The 13,451-nt window shown below is 46.2% G+C and overlaps 1 protein-coding gene across 7 annotated transcripts in view; it reads left to right on the plus strand.

Annotated features, from left to right (window-relative positions):
* LOC105463755 (solute carrier family 2, facilitated glucose transporter member 3) overlaps positions 1-13,451 on the plus strand; it is a 57,087-nt gene that overhangs the window by 35,513 nt on the left and 8,123 nt on the right. For 4 of the 7 annotated variants that reach the window (XM_024787335.2, XM_011711029.3, XM_024787334.2 and 1 more), the window contains exons 3-8: positions 1,330-1,422; positions 2,390-2,550; positions 4,127-4,367; positions 5,271-5,433; positions 6,688-6,875; positions 13,252-13,356. In XM_024787335.2, the coding sequence (XP_024643103.1) occupies positions 1,330-1,422; positions 2,390-2,550; positions 4,127-4,367; positions 5,271-5,433; positions 6,688-6,875; positions 13,252-13,356 (951 nt within the window). The remainder of the gene's footprint in view (positions 1-1,329; positions 1,423-2,389; positions 2,551-4,126; positions 4,368-5,270; positions 5,434-6,687; positions 6,876-13,251; positions 13,357-13,451) is intronic. The other 3 variants (XM_024787337.2, XM_071072272.1, XM_071072273.1) reach the window with 1 other exon arrangement.

Raw genomic sequence — 13,451 nt, forward strand, 5'->3', positions numbered from 1 at the left:
AGAAAGAAGGGACTTTTACTAAAGGGAAAAGATGTAACAGCATTGTACTGGCAGGGTCCTCCAGGGTATCGATGCTTAGTTGTGACTGAGACATCTGGGAGGCTGCAGGCAAGGTCAGTTCTCCTACTGAAGCTTCCAGCCTGCTATCTACCCTGTCGACCTGAAAGGAAAGGAATTTAAGATAGGAAAGTTTGAAGGGATTGGTGGGGTTGCGGGAAAGGACATAGAAGATGGCTTTAGATATACAAATTGAGCTGCCCCAAGGTGGCAATCTAAAATAATATCCACTTCCCCAGCTGAATTATTCCAGGCAAGGTGAAGATGACTGGTTCCCCCCACTAAGAAATGTCTCTGTTTTTTTTATTTTCACTTTTTTTTGAGATAGAGTCTTGCTCTGTTGCCCAGGCTGGAGTGCAGTGGCACGGTCTCGGCTCACTGCAATCTCCGCCTCCCAGGTTCAAGCGATCCTCCTGCTTCAGCCCCTCCTAGTAGCTGGGATTACAGACACACACCATCATGCCCGGCTAATTTTTGTATCTTTAGTAGAGATGGGGTTTCACCATGTTGGCCAGGGTGGTCTCGAACTCCTGACTTCAGGTGATCCACCTGCCTCGGCCTCCCAAAGTGCTGGGATGACAGGCATGAGCCGCCACGCCTGGCCAGAAATGTCTTATTTGTTAGGTTTGTAGTGAGCCAAGTGTTCTTTCTTCCCCCATCCAGGGGTTAGGTTAGGGATAGCAGAACAGTATTTAATAAACCAGAAGACTCAAATGGGAACAGGATGCAGTAGGTAGATCCAGTAGGTTACATGGCCCTGAGAGATAAGAGACTCAAAGAGCTGCCCAGCAGTGAAGACACAAACTACCACCACCCTCCCCCACCACCACCCCTGGGCTTCTGTGGAGTCTGGGTACAGATCAGACTGCACTGTGTTTGTTTCCAAAATGATCAATTCTTAGTGATCCTACCCAAGGCTGTGTTGTCCTCTGCCTTCCCAGTTCTTGAGTGGAATTCTTTGCCTACCTTTACCTGATGCAAGTTTTTAAATATTTCCAAACTGACCAACCCAGTTTCTCTTAACTTCTTCCTTCCCCAATTTTCTTTCCACTTTCACCAAGTTAACTTCACATTCTTATCTCCAGATAAGTTCTTTAGTATAATCTATTCCTTTGTCTTCCCTATTAATTACCTAAATCTCATGTGATGTTTGTCCTTTTCATACCACTCACAGGTCAAATTCTCCTAATACAGCTCCATAATTAATAAGAAACAGTCACCAATCACAAGTTTTAAGGACCACTCTCTCCTCCCTGTCTTCCCTCCCTCCAGGTCACCCCAGCTCTGATCTTTGCCATCACAGTTGCTACAATCGGCTCTTTCCAGTTTGGCTACAACACTGGGGTCATCAATGCTCCTGAAAGAGTGAGTACCAGGCCACAAGAATTAGAATCTGGAATAGGGAAGTTACTCCTTTAAGCAGAGTTTCAAGAAATCAGAATTTAAGGCCAGGCACGGTGGCACCTGTCTGGAGTCCCAGCTACTCCGGAGGCTGAGGCCTAAAGATCACTTGAGCCCAGGAGTTAAAACACCATCCTGGGCAACACAGTTAGTGAGGGTCCCTCCCCAAACTAGGGGATTTTAAGACAAACTTTATATCTATCCTGTCCAAGACTGAAGATGGAGATAATATTGGTGGGGAAAATTAGTGGGTTCATTTAATCAAAGCAAAAAGCTCATTTACTCCCTGAACCCTGGGCGGTGCTGTTCTTCCTCCCACTCTTTCACCCACAGTGATAGACTTCCTGTATTATCCCTTAGGGGTTAGGTACAAAGAAGCTGGATTCGCTTTGCGAGGGCCGAGGTGAACATCAGTGCTGCCACCTACTAGGATATTCAGGACAAATGAAAAATTACTATTCCAGGGAGAGTTAACATTAACTCCAATATGTTGTCTGCCTCTCCCATTCCCGTCTATTTATTCCCTTGATTCTCTAGGGAGGAAATGATCCCTAATATTTGTTTTGTTTGTTTGTTTGTTTTGAGACGCAGTCTCGCTCTGTCACCCAGGCCTGAGTGCAATGGCGCTATCTCGGCTCACCGCAAAACTCTGCCCCACAGGTTCAAGCGATTCTCCCACCTCAGCCTCCCGAACAGCTGGGATTACAGGCGCCTGCCACCACAACCCGCTAATTTTGTACTTTTAGTAGAGACGGGGTTTCACCATGTTCGTCAGGTTGGTCTCCAACGCCTGACCTCAGGTGATCCATCCGCCTCAGCCTACCAAAGTACTGGGATTACAGGTGTGAACCCCTGCGCCCAGCATATTTGTATCTTTTGTTCTCGTCCAATTGTAATAGTGTGTCCTCCCACCAACCCTTTTATTTTGCAGATCATAAAGGAATTTATCAAGAAAAGTTTGATGGAAAAGGCAAATGCCCTTCCCTCTGAGGTGCTGCTCACGTCTCTCTGGTCCTTGTCTGTGGCCATATTCTCCGTCGGGGGTATGATCGGCTCCTTTTCCGTCGGACTCTTTGTCAACCGCTTTGGCAGGTATTGACTAGAAACTGGGCAAGGAAGTGGGCTCTACAGCTGCACTGAGGACAAGTGTGGAGAGTTAGAGCAGGGAGATGATGATGCCTTTGAATAAGAACACCTTGAATTCTAATCAAGGGAAACCTAGTCCAACTGGCCCCGAATATGACTGCTCTTCTACCCTCCATAGCTCCCGCCCAGCTACGCAAGAGATGAACTGTGTGAGTGATTGGCCTTTGCAGTCCAGCTAGGGCTAGTTCAGAATTATCCCCTAGTAAGCTCAACTATGGGGTTTCCAGAAACATACTTAATTTACAAGGTCCAAAGTTGACTACTTTTCTAAAAAAAAAAAAGAAAAAAAATGGGGTTTCATATAAATGTTGTTATCTTACACAGGATTGGTAGGAATTATCTTTAGTCTCTGGCAAATGTAGATAATGGCCAAAAAAAGAAAACTGAATCTTCTTTTTTTTTTGAGACGGAGTCTCGTTCTTGTCACCCAGGCTGGAGTGCAATGGTGCAATCTTGGCTCACTGCAACCTCTGCCTCCCTGGTTCAAGTAATTCTCCTGCCTCAGCCTCCTGAGTAGCTGGAATTACGGGCACCCACCACCACACTCGGCTAATTTTTGTATTTTTAGTAGAGATGGGGTTTCACCATGTTGGCCAGGCTAGTCTCGAACTCCTGACCCCAGGTGATCCGCCCACCTCAGCCTCCCACAGTGCTAAGCTTACAGGCATGAGCCACCGCACCTGGCTGAAAACGGAATCTTCTTATTTTATACTAGCGTAGTAACCTATTTTAGAAGGTAGAATATATTTCCAGTTGTGACTGACGAAGGAACTGTTTTAATTTGCCAATTAGATATTCTAGAAATGGAGTGGAACTCACGTTTAAAAACTGATAAGGCAACCTAATTTACTTGCTAATGTTCTTCCCCCTGTGCCCTCCCTCTGCCCAAGAAGTAGGGTCTTGCTCTGTCACCCAGGCTGGAGTGAAGTGGCCCGATCATAGCTCACTATAGCCTCGACCTCCCAGTCTCAAGCAATCCTCCCACCTCAGCTCCCTGAGTAGCTGGGACTACCGGTGGGCACCATCATGCCTAACTCCCAACTAGAAATGTTCTGATAATAGAAAGTAAAAAAGGTCTGGGTGTAGTGGCTCACACCTGCAATCCCAACACTTTGGGAGGCCGAGGCGGGCGGATCATGAGGTCAGGAGTTAAAGACCAGCCTGGCCAAGATGGTGAAACCCCATCTCTATTAAAACACAAAAAAAATTAGCTGGGCATGGTGGCAGGTGCCTGTTATCCCAGCTACTCAGGAGCGTGAGGCAGAGAATTGCTTGAACACGGGAGTCAGAGGTTGCAGTGAGCCGAGATCACGCCACTGCACTCCAGCCTGGGCAACAGAGCGAGACTCTGTCTCAAAAAAAAAAAAAAAAGAAAAGAAAAGAAAGAAAGTGAAAAAGAAAAGTTAGACCAAGAAAGGAGTTGATATGAGCCTGGAGAAGAGCAGAATAATGAGGACAGAAGAGGAGAGGTTAGGAGCCTCTCACTTTGCTAATTCCACTTTGTCTTTGATTAACCTTACAGGCGTAATTCAATGCTGATTGTCAACCTGTTGGCTGTCGCTGGTGGCTGCCTTATGGGACTGTGTAAAATAGCTGAGTCGGTTGAAATGCTGATCCTGGGCCGCTTGGTTATTGGCCTCTTCTGTGGACTCTGCACAGGTTTTGTGCCCATGTACATCGGAGAGATCTCGCCTACTGCCCTGCGGGGTGCCTTTGGCACTCTCAACCAGCTGGGCATCGTAATTGGAATTCTGGTAGCCCAGGTACTCTAGAACTTCTCATACTTAATGAGTGTTAGTTTCATGGGTCATTAAAAAAGTTAACATAGATAAAGCACTGAAGAATATCTGGCATATGTTCAATTATATATGGAAGTTTTAGATATTGTTACTATAGCTCATAGATAGTAGCTCAAGAAGCAGGTTGAGTAGAGAAAGGAAAAGAAACACAATTTCTTTTTTCCTTTTTTATTTTTTATTTATTTTTTTTTGAGACGGAGTGTCACTCTGTCCCCCAGGCTAGAGTGCAGTGGCACCATCTCGGCTCAACCTCTGCCTCCTGGGTTAGTTATTCTCATGCTTCAGCTTCCCGAGTGGCTGGGATTACAGGTGCGTACCACCACGTCCAGCTAATTTTTGTATTTTTAGTAGAGACAGAATTTCACCATGTTGGCCCAGCTGTTCTCAAACTCCTGACCTCAGGTGATCCACCCACCTCGGCCTCCCAAAATGCTGGGTTACGGGCGTGAGCCACTGTGCCTGGCAATTTTTTTATTTTTTCCAATGGTAAAATAATGTATGATTTTCTGAACTTTTGTTTTGTTTTGTTTTGGAGACGGAGTCTCACTCTGTCGCCCAGTCTGGAAGGCAGTGGCATGATCTCGGCTCACTGCAACCTCCACCTCCTGGGTTCAAGTAATTCTCTGCCTCAGCCTCCTGAGTAGCTAGGATTACAGGTGCCCACCATCACGCCTGGCTAATTTTTGTATTTTTAGTAGAGACGGGGTTTCACCATCTTGGCCAGGCTGGTCTTGAACTCCTGATCCACCTGACTCAGCCTTCCTGGAATTACAGGTGTCAGCTACTGCACCCAGCCAACTTGTTTTTTAATGAACTTGTGGCCTATGAAGTATGGGGTTTATAGCATTATCTTTGTGTGGTTTCTAGATCTTTGGTCTGGAATTCATCCTTGGGTCTGAAGAGCTATGGCCCGTGCTATTGGGCTTCACCATCCTTCCTGCTATCCTACAAAGTGCAACCCTTCCATGTTGCCCTGAAAGTCCCAGATTTTTGCTCATTAACAGAAAAGAAGAGGAGAATGCTAAGCGGAGTGAGTAGCTTTCACTCTTTAGTATACGAAGTATATGGTTGTGGTTTGTTTTAAGGATGAGGGTACTGGACCTATTTTCTGTCGTACCCTTTCCCTGACCATCAGAATCCAAGTGAAGACGGTTCTGATTACTCTTCCTTGTTTTTTCTTTTTTTGAGACAGAATCTTGCTCTGTTGCCCAGCCTGGAGTGCAGTAGTGCGATCTCGGCTCACTGCAACCTTCGCCTCCTGGGTTCTAAGCAATTCTCCTGTCTCAGCCTCCGGAGTAGGTGGGATTATAGGCGTGTGCCACCACCACCACGCCCAGCTAATTTTGTGCTTTTTTTTTTTTTTTTTTGGAGACAGAGTCTCCCTCTGTCGCCCAGGCTGGAGTGCAGTGGCATGCTCTCGGCTCACTGCAAGCTCTGCCTCCCAAGTTCACACCATTCTCCTGCCTCAGCCTCCTGAGTAGCGGGGATTACAGGCACCCACCACCATGCTTGGCTAATTTTTTGTATTTTTAATAGAGATGGAGTTTCACCATGTTAGCCAGGATGGTCTCAGTCTCCTGACCTCGTGATCCACCCGCCTTGGCCTCCCAAAGTGGTGGCATTACAGGCATGACCCACCGCGCCTGGGCAACTTTTTTTTTTTTTTTGAGACGCAGTCTTGCTCTGTTGCCCAGGCTGCAGTGCGGTGGTGCAATCTCGGCTGACTGCAACCTCTGCCTCCCAGTTTCAAGTGATTCTCCTGCCTTAGCCTCCCAAGTAACTGGGACTACAGGTGCGTGTGCCACCACGCCAGCTAATTTTTTTTTGTGTGCCACCACGCCAGCTAATTTTTATTAGAGATGGGGTTTCACCATGTTGACCAGGCTGGTCTCGAACTCCTCACCTTGTGATTCGCCTGCCTCGGCCTCCCAAAGTGATGGGATTACAGGTGTGAGCCACCATGCCTGGCCCATCTAATTTGTATTTTTATTAGAGATGGGGTTTCACCATGTTGGCCAGGCTGGTCTCGAACTCCTGACCTCAGGTGATCCACACGCCTTGGCCTCCCAAAGTGCTGGGATTACAGGCATGAGCCACCGCGCTGGGCTCTGATTACTCTTGAGTAAAATTTTCAGCCCCTAAAGAATGAGGTGAGAAGGCAGGTTCAGGAATGCATGCTATCGATCACCTCATCTCATGCGGCTCTTTCCTGGCTGCCTTACAGGAAGAATGAATTTGGGGCAGCACATTGTCTTTATCCTTTCCTCTTTCTTCTTTTCACCAGTCCTCCAGTGGTTGTGGGGCACCCAGGATGTATTTCAAGACATCCAGGAGATGAAAGATGAGAGTGTAAGGATGTCACAAGAAAAGCAAGTCACCGTGCTGGAGCTCTTTAGAGTGTCCAGCTACCGACAGCCCATCATCATTTCCATTGTGCTCCAGCTCTCTCAGCAGCTGTCTGGGATCAATGCTGTGAGTATGATACTTTAGGGTCAAAGGTGTCTTACAAAATTTCACTTAAAATGCCGGGCATGGTGGCGGTGTGCCTCTGTAGTCCCAGCTACTCAGGAGGCTGAGGCAGGAGAATCACTTGAACCCGGGAGGTGAAGATTGCAGTGAGCTGAGATTGCACCACTGCACTCTAGCCTGGGTGACAGACTGGGAGTCTTCATCTAAAAAAAAAAAAAAAAAAAAAAGACAAAAATTAGCTGGGCGTGGTGGTGCTCTACTCGGGAGGCTGAGGCCGGACAATCGCTTGGACCTGGGAGGTGGAGGTTGCAGTGAGTGGAGATTGAGCCATTGCACTCCAGCCAGAGCAACCAGAGCAGAACTCCTTCTAGAAAGAAGAAAAGAAAGACAGACAGAAAGAAAAGAAAGACAGAAAGAAAAGACAGACAGAAAGAAAGAAAGAAAGAAAGAAAGAAAGAAAGAAAGAAAGAAAGAAAGAAAGAAAGAAAGAAAGAAAGAAGAAGAAAGAAAGGCAGGCAGGAATGAAGGAAGGAAGGAAAGAAGGAAGGAAGAAAGAAAGGAAGGAAAGGAAGGGAGAAAGAAAAAAGAGAGAGAAGAAAGGAAAGAAAGAGAGGGAAGGAAGGAAGGAAAACAAGAAAGAAAGAGAGAAAGAAAGAAAGAAAGAAAAAAAGAAAGAAAAGAAAAAGAAAAAAGAGCCTGGAAGGACACTGGCAACTTCAGACTGAGCTGACTTTACCAGTCTGTATGTGTTTACAACTAGAATAGGCAATGATTGTTTAAAGAGCTAGCATTTGGCAGGTAGCCCTTGTATTCCATGCAAATATCAGCTTCCTGCTATTGAATGTGGGTTGCGGGAAGAGAGTATTCCTATGCCTTCTAGTGGATCGTGGATAAAATATGGATATGAAGAGCACCCTTGTGCTTCATCCCCTGAGGGTTTTCCATTAGTCTTTGATCAATGAGATTAAATAATTTTGTAACAAAGCATTTTGCAAAACTTACTATTGTGAGCATCAAAATGCTCAAAATTAGTAGAGATGGGGTTTCACCATCTTGGCCAGGCTGGTCTCCAACTCCTGATCCACCTGATCCAAGTTGGTTCTTGGCCTTTTCTCCTTCCTAGCACACCAGGATATTTGTATTTGAAGTGGCAGTGCTTCTTGTGAGGGGTTAGAGGCTGTTTTATCAGAACGTACAAGGAGCCAGATGTGGTGGCTGCTACTCAGAGGTTGAGGTGGGAATATCACTTATGTCCAGGAGTCAAGCCTGGGCAATATAGCATGACCCTGTCTTAAAAACAAAACCAAACAAAAAAAACTTGGAAGGAAATACACAGTAGTTAGAAAAAGCCTCCTAGGTGATTGGTGATTTTGATGAATCCCAGTCTCAAATTCCTCATTTGGAAATGATAATGTAGGCCACACGTGTTACTGGAGAAAAATGTGCTCCCGAGACCTTCCAGAGCAGCAGAGCTGGGACTCGGCAGGTGAGGCAGCTACGTGCAAGTGTAGCCCTGAGAATGAGCACCTCTTTAAAGAATGTACCTTGCATTAATTCTGTGCCTATTACAAAAAAAAGAAAGAAAAAAAAAGAAAAGAAAAAAAAAGATTGTGCCTGAGGCAACTCCCTACCTGCCTCAAGACAGTCCTGGCCCTGCAAAACAGGATTAGAAAAAAAAATCACCTGTGGGAAATTACAGATGATCCATGAGCACTCTGAGAGACAGACTCCTCCCACTTCAGAGTATGGTGTGTGCTTGCTTGCTTGCTTGCTCTTTCTTTTCCTCCCTCCCTCCCTCCCTCCTTTCTTTCTCTTTCTTTTCTCTTTTCTTTTCTTTTCTTTTTTTCTTTTCTTTTCTTTTTTTTCTTTTCTTTTCTTTCTCGCTCTGTCACCCAGGCTGGAGTGCAGTGGTGCAATCTCGGCTCACTGCAACCTCTGCCTCCCTGGTTCAAGTGATTCTCCTGCCTCAGCCTCCCGATTAGCTGGGACTACAGGCACGTGCTACCACGCCCGGCTAATTTTTTGTATTTTTAGTAGAGGCAGTGTTTTACCGTGTTAGCCAAGATGGTCTCTATCTCCTGACTTTGTGATCTGCCTGCCTTGGCCTCCCAAAGTGCTGGGATTACAGGTGTGAGCCACCACACCTGGCTCTTTCTTTTTTTTTGAGAGGTAGTCTTGCTCTGTCACCCAGGCTAGAGAGCAGTAGCGCAATCTCAGCTCATAGCAACCTCTGCCTCCCGGGTTCAAGTGATTCTCCTGCCTCAGCCTCTCAAGTAGCTGGAATTACAGGCAGCCGACACAACTCACAGCTAATTTTGTGTTTTTAGTAGAGATGGGGTTTCACCATGTTGGCCAGTCTGGTCTTGAACTCCTGGCCTCAAGTGATCCACCCACCTCAGCCTCCAAAGTGCTGGGATTACAGGCATGAGCCACCACGCCCGGCCTGTACATTAATTATTGTTGGACTAAGGTGGCTCCCAATTTAGTCAATGAGCGGATTTTGCTCCACATATAATCATCACCTAAAGCTGGCTGCACCAGAATTATGGGGGATGGGATTCCTGAGTCGGCTGAATGGAAAGTCTGTGTATAAGAGGGCTGGAAATTGTCTGTAAAAAAATAAATCTGGGCCGGGGGCGGTGGCTCATGCCTGTAATCCCAGCATTTGGGTGGCCGAGGTGGGCAGATCACCTGAGGTCAGGAGTTAGAGACCAGCCTGGCCAACATGGCAAAAGCCCGTCTCTACTAAAAATATAAAAATTAGCCGGGCGTGGTGGTATGCACCACCTAAAAATCAATCAGTCAATCCATCTGATGCATAGCAGGCTTGGAAATCACTTTTCCAGCCTACTTTTGTGCAAACGATGGTTTTTTTTTTTTGTTATTGTTGTTGTTTTAAGACAGAGTCTCACTCTGTCACCCAGGCTGGAGTGTAGTGGCGCGATCTCGGCTCACTGCAACCTCCGCCTCCCGGGTTCAAGTGATTCTCCTGCCTCAGCCTTTTGAGTAGCTGGGATTACAGGCATGCGCCACCTCACCTGGCTAATTTTGTGTTTTTAGTAGAGACGGGGTTTTTCCAGGTTAGTCAGGTCTCTAACTCCTGACCTCAAGTGATCCGCCCGCCTATGCCTCCCAGAGTGCTGGGATTACAGACGTGAGACACCTTGCCTGGCCCAAGAAGTTTTATTGAGATGTGTACATGTACATTAGGTTTTTGATGTGTAGACATTATGATAAAGAGAATTGTCATAACTATTTATAGCTTATTTAAACTGCTCAAGTAATGACTTTTGCACCAACCTAATATCTTTCCCCACAAGCTTGATGTCATCATAAAATATGTTGGGATTTTGTTTTGTTTTGTTTTGAGACAGAGTCTTGCTCCGTTGCCCAGGCTGGAGTTCAGTAGCTCGATCTCGGCTCACTGCAACCTCTGCCTCCCGGGTTCAAGCAATTCTCCTCTCTCAGCCTCCTGAGTGGCTGGGACTACAGGCACTTGCCACCACACCCGGCTAATTTTTGTATTTTTAGTAGAGATGGAGTTTCACCTTGTTGGTCAGGCTGGCCTTGAACTCCTGACATCAGATGATCCGCTTGCCTCTGCCTCTCAATGTGCTGGGATTACAGTTATGAGCAACTGCACCTGGCCAATTATAATCTTGTTTTAGAAAATATAGGCCGGGCGCGGTGGCTCAAGCCTGTAATCCCAGCACTTTGGGAGGCCGAGACGGGCGGATCACGAGGTCAGGAGATCGAGACCATCCTGGCTAACACGGTGAAACCCCGTCTCTACTTAAAAATACAAAAAAAAAAAAACTAGCCGGGCGAGGTGGCGGGCGCCTGTAGTCCCAGCTACTCGGGAGGCTGAGGCAGGAGAATGGCGTGAACCCGGGAGGCGGAGCTTGCAGTGAGCTGAGATCCGGCCATTGCACTCCAGCCTGGGTGGCAGAGCGAGACTCCGTCTCAAAAAAAAAAAAAAAAAGAAAATATAAATATACATAGTTTGTATCTTACATCTTAGGGATTTAGAGAGTTATTTCTTGAGAAGGTAAATCCCAATGTAGAGGTCCATATTCATCAAAAAGACTAATAAATATTGCTATGGAGGCAAATACTCTGGGTGAAACAAACTGAAGCGAACCTAGGTAACCTAGATAATGTTCCCTTGTTAACTTGTGGTCTGAGTCCAATATTTTAATATTTCTTTCTTTTCTTTTTTTTTTTTTTTTTTGAGACAGAGTTTCACTCTTATTGCCCAGGCTGGGGTACACTGGTGCGATCTCGGCTCACCGCAACCTCCACCTCCTGGGTTTAATTGATTCTCCTGCCTCAGCCTCCCGAGTAGCTGGGATTACAGGCTTGCACAACCATGCCCTGCTAATGTTGTATTTTTAGTAGAGATGGGGTTTCTCCATGTTGTCAGGGTGCTCTTGAACTCCCAACTTAAGGTGATCTACCCGCCTTGGCCTCCCAAAGTGCTGAGATTAGAGGCGTGAGCCACCGCACATGGCCAGTTTCTCATAGCTATGGTAGTTGTAGCAACCTTATTTTTTTTTCTTTTTTTTTCTTTTTTTTTGATACAGAGTCTCGCTCTATTGCCCAGGCTGGAGTGCAGTGGCACAATCTCAGTTCACTGCAACCTCCGCCACCCAGGCTCAAGCGATTCTCCTACGTCAGCCTCCCAAGCAGCTGGGATTACAGGTACCCACCACCACACCCAGCTAATTTTTAAATTTTTATTAGAGACAGGATTTCATCATGTTGGCTAGGCTGGTCTCGAACACCTCAGGTTATCCGCCTGCCTTGGCCTCCCAAAATGCTGGGATTACAGGAATGAAACACTGTGCTCGGCCAGCAAACTTACATTTTAGCGCAGTGCCTAGTAAATAACAAACATAGTAATTTATTTAATATATATTAAATTACAATAGTAGCTGGTATTATTTCATAAAACACTTCAAAAGGGCCTAGGCCTAGGAAATACAGCCCAAACTCTGCTTATTCAATGAGCAGGATAAGGTTATTCAATTAGTTCACTATCAAATTGAGACATCAATGTGCCTATCAATGTTTTGAGGGTTTGGGGAAGAGTCAATTAAACAAGCATTTAGCTGGGCGTGATGGCACATGCCTATAATCCCAGCAACTTGGGAGGCTGAGAGGCAGGAAGATCACTTGGGACCAAGAATTTGAGAACAGTGTGCGCAACAGAGTTGCTGTCTCAACTTACAAAAAAGAAATCAGTTAGTAGGAATTACACCTTCATATAAGTTGGTGAAGTGGACATAAGCAAGAGTAAACGGAACAGTGGGAATAAGCATAGTTAGAAGGAACAATGGAAATTAGTAGCTAACATTGAGAACATTTAAAAAGAGAAAGGAGGGCGAGGTGCAGTGGCTCACACGTGTAATCCTAGCGCTTTGGGAGGCAGAGGTGGGCGGATCACGAGGTCAGGAGCTCAAGACCAACCCGACCAACATGGCGAAAGCCTGTCTCTGCTAAAAAAAACACAAAAATTGGCTGGGCACGGTGGCTCACACCTGTAATCCCAGCACTTTGGGAGGCTGAGGTGGGCGGATCACGCGATCAGGAGATCGAGACCATCCTGGCTAACACGGTGAAACCTTGTCTCTACAAAAAATTAGCCGGGCCTGGTGGCACATGCCAGTAGTCCCAGCTACTTGAGAGGCTGAGGCAGGAGAATCGCTTGAACCCTGTAGGCGGAGGTTGCAGTGGCCAAGATCACGCTGCTGCATTCCAGCCTGGGCAACAGAAAGAGACTCCGTCTCAAAATAAAAAAAAGAAATACAAAAATTAGCCAGGCGTGGTGGCAGGAGCCTGTAATCCCAGCTACTCGGGAGGCTGAGGCAGGAGAATCGCTTGAACCTGGGCGATGGAGGTTGCAGTGAGCCAAAATCGTGCCACTGCACTCCAGCCTGGGTGACAGATTGAGAATCTGTCAAAAAAAAAAAAAAAAGAGAGAAAGGAGATAAGATTTAGAAGATAATTCATTTGCAGAAGGGATATTAGGATTGAACAAAAACCGTAAGGACTTCTTACCTCCTGGGACCTTTAAGTATTTTTTAAATTTTATTTTATGGAGACAGAGTCTCGTTCTGTCTGGCCTCCCGAGAAGCTGGGACTACAGGTGTGCCCCATCATGCCTGGCTAATATTTGTATTTTTAGTAGAGACGGGGTTCCACCATATTGGCCAGGCTGATCTTGAACTCCTGACCTCAGGCGATCTGCTTGCCTCGGCCTCCCAAAGTGCTGGGATTATAGGCCCGCGCAACCATGCTCAGCCTTAAGTATTTTTTGAGGGTTCTGTGTAACTGGTATGAAGTTTGTATCAAAGTTGCATGTTTTCTTTTCTACTAGGTGTTCTATTACTCAACAGGAATCTTCAAGGATGCAGGTGTTGAAGAGCCCATCTATGCCACCATCGGCGCGGGTGTGGTTAATACTGTCTTCACTGTAGTTTCTGTAAGTTGGATGGTTTGATAATTTTGGGGGGAGAAAAGAACCCTTACTACAGATGTTCAAAGATGGATTGCACAGTTCCACCATTATTTAGTTAC

Source organism: Macaca nemestrina, chromosome 10, assembly GCF_043159975.1.
Source record: "Macaca nemestrina isolate mMacNem1 chromosome 10, mMacNem.hap1, whole genome shotgun sequence".
NCBI lineage: Eukaryota > Metazoa > Chordata > Mammalia > Primates > Cercopithecidae > Macaca > Macaca nemestrina.